General features: G+C 53.4%; 1 protein-coding gene across 1 annotated transcript in view; it reads right to left on the bottom strand.

Moving 5' to 3' along the window:
• Positions 1–1,570, bottom strand: part of LOC140325429 (myosin-3-like) — a 30,117-nt gene extending 28,547 nt beyond the window's left edge. Inside the window, exons 1-3 of the mRNA XM_072403261.1 lie at positions 1,487–1,570; positions 1,086–1,126; positions 138–346 (exon numbers count right to left, since the gene is read on the bottom strand). Of these exons, the coding sequence (XP_072259362.1) occupies positions 138–338 (201 nt within the window). The 5' untranslated portion in view covers positions 339–346; positions 1,086–1,126; positions 1,487–1,570. The remainder of the gene's footprint in view (positions 1–137; positions 347–1,085; positions 1,127–1,486) is intronic.

Genomic DNA, 1,570 nt, shown 5'->3' with positions numbered 1-1,570 from the left:
AGGACCCCATAGACATCTGTATGAGGAGCCATGAGGACCCCATAGACATCTGTATGAGGAGCCATGAGGACTGAATGCTGGTTGGCTGACATCATTTGTGTGGAGATGTACCGGCAATGATCTCTGCCCTCACCTACCCGGTTATCCTCGGTTTCCACAGTGGTTTTCCCCCCTTCGGTGCTCTTTATCTTCCCCTTGACATAATCCAGGCTGGGGTCGGTGACATAGCAGTAAGTCTTGGCATCAAACGGCTGATTTTGGGCCTCAATGCGCTCCTTCTCTGGCTTCCGGAGGAAGGGAGCCGCCACGCCATAGGCCGCCATCTCCTGGTCACCCATGTTGGCAGCTGGAAGGAAAGGAAGGGTAACAACATCATTAGCAGGGGGTCTACAGAATGGGATCCCCGAGTGCTATAGTTTTATGACCCCCAAGTGTAAGAATGTCATTCTTCCCGGGTCCCCCCCATGGTAGAGTGTCATTATTCTGGACTCCCATTCAAGTGTCAAGGGGTTATTGTTGGGGCCCCCAAGTGCCAGTGTGCTAATGTTGGGGCCCCCAAGTGCCAGGGTTTACATATTTGGAAGCTTCATCGTTCAGAAAGGGGGTGGTAGACATTTTTGATGGGTTGTAAAAGGGCAGAAACAGATCCCCCCGATCCCCATACAAACCCTGTGCACAGACCAATCACTGAGCAGAGAGACGTGCACAGCGCCCCCTGATGTTACTCTGTGCTCTCAGCATTGATGGGGATTGTTCTGGCAGTCTCACCCGAATTATTAGACAGTCACAAGGTCTTCATCATGTCTGCGCAGCACTTTATTGGGTACCGGTAGGACCCCGCTGCTATTTCAGTGTCAGTGATCCCATCCTCCGTCTGCACTGCAAGACCCCAGTCACCGACAGCAGATATCATTTGTGATCAATATGGGCCCTGTATCAGGATTGCCATTGTTCTGGGCCCCCAAGTGTCAGACTGCCATTGTTCTGGGCCCCCAAGTGTCAGACTGCCATTGTTCTGTGACCCCCAAGTGTCAGAGTGCCTTGTCGGGGAGAGAGAGTCATTACAGATATTAGAGAGCACTTACCTTAATTATCCAGACAGCAGCTAAGAAAGACAGACGAGACCCTGGGGGAAAGAGAGGGGGACATGTCAGATATCAGGGGTAAGGGGGGGGTAGGGTAAGCGGATTGATTTGGGGGGATTGGGGGACATGTCAGATATCAGGGGTAAGGGGGGGGTAGGGGAAGCGGAGAGATTTGGGGGGATTGGGGGACATGTCAGATATCGGGGGTAAGGGGGGATAGGGGGGTAGGGGAAGCAAAGAGATTTGGGGGGATTGGGGGACATTCAGCCGGGTCAGTGGGGTTGATGAACCCAGGTGCTGGCAGATGTTTGCCCTCCATAGTGATCGCAGCCTCCCCTGGGGTTGGGCAGATGTCTGGCAGTGTATGGCCCCCTCAGGTCCAGGTACCCCCAATGACTTACTGTACAGCGTGGTACCGGCAGCCCTCAGGGACGGGGATAATGGGCTTTTATAATGGCCAACAATAATCCTTTGGTTGATCCTCC

This window comes from Pyxicephalus adspersus, chromosome 3 (genome assembly GCF_032062135.1).
Source record: "Pyxicephalus adspersus chromosome 3, UCB_Pads_2.0, whole genome shotgun sequence".
Taxonomy (NCBI): Eukaryota; Metazoa; Chordata; class Amphibia; order Anura; family Pyxicephalidae; genus Pyxicephalus; species Pyxicephalus adspersus.
This window is presented reverse-complemented; position numbering and strand designations above follow the sequence as displayed.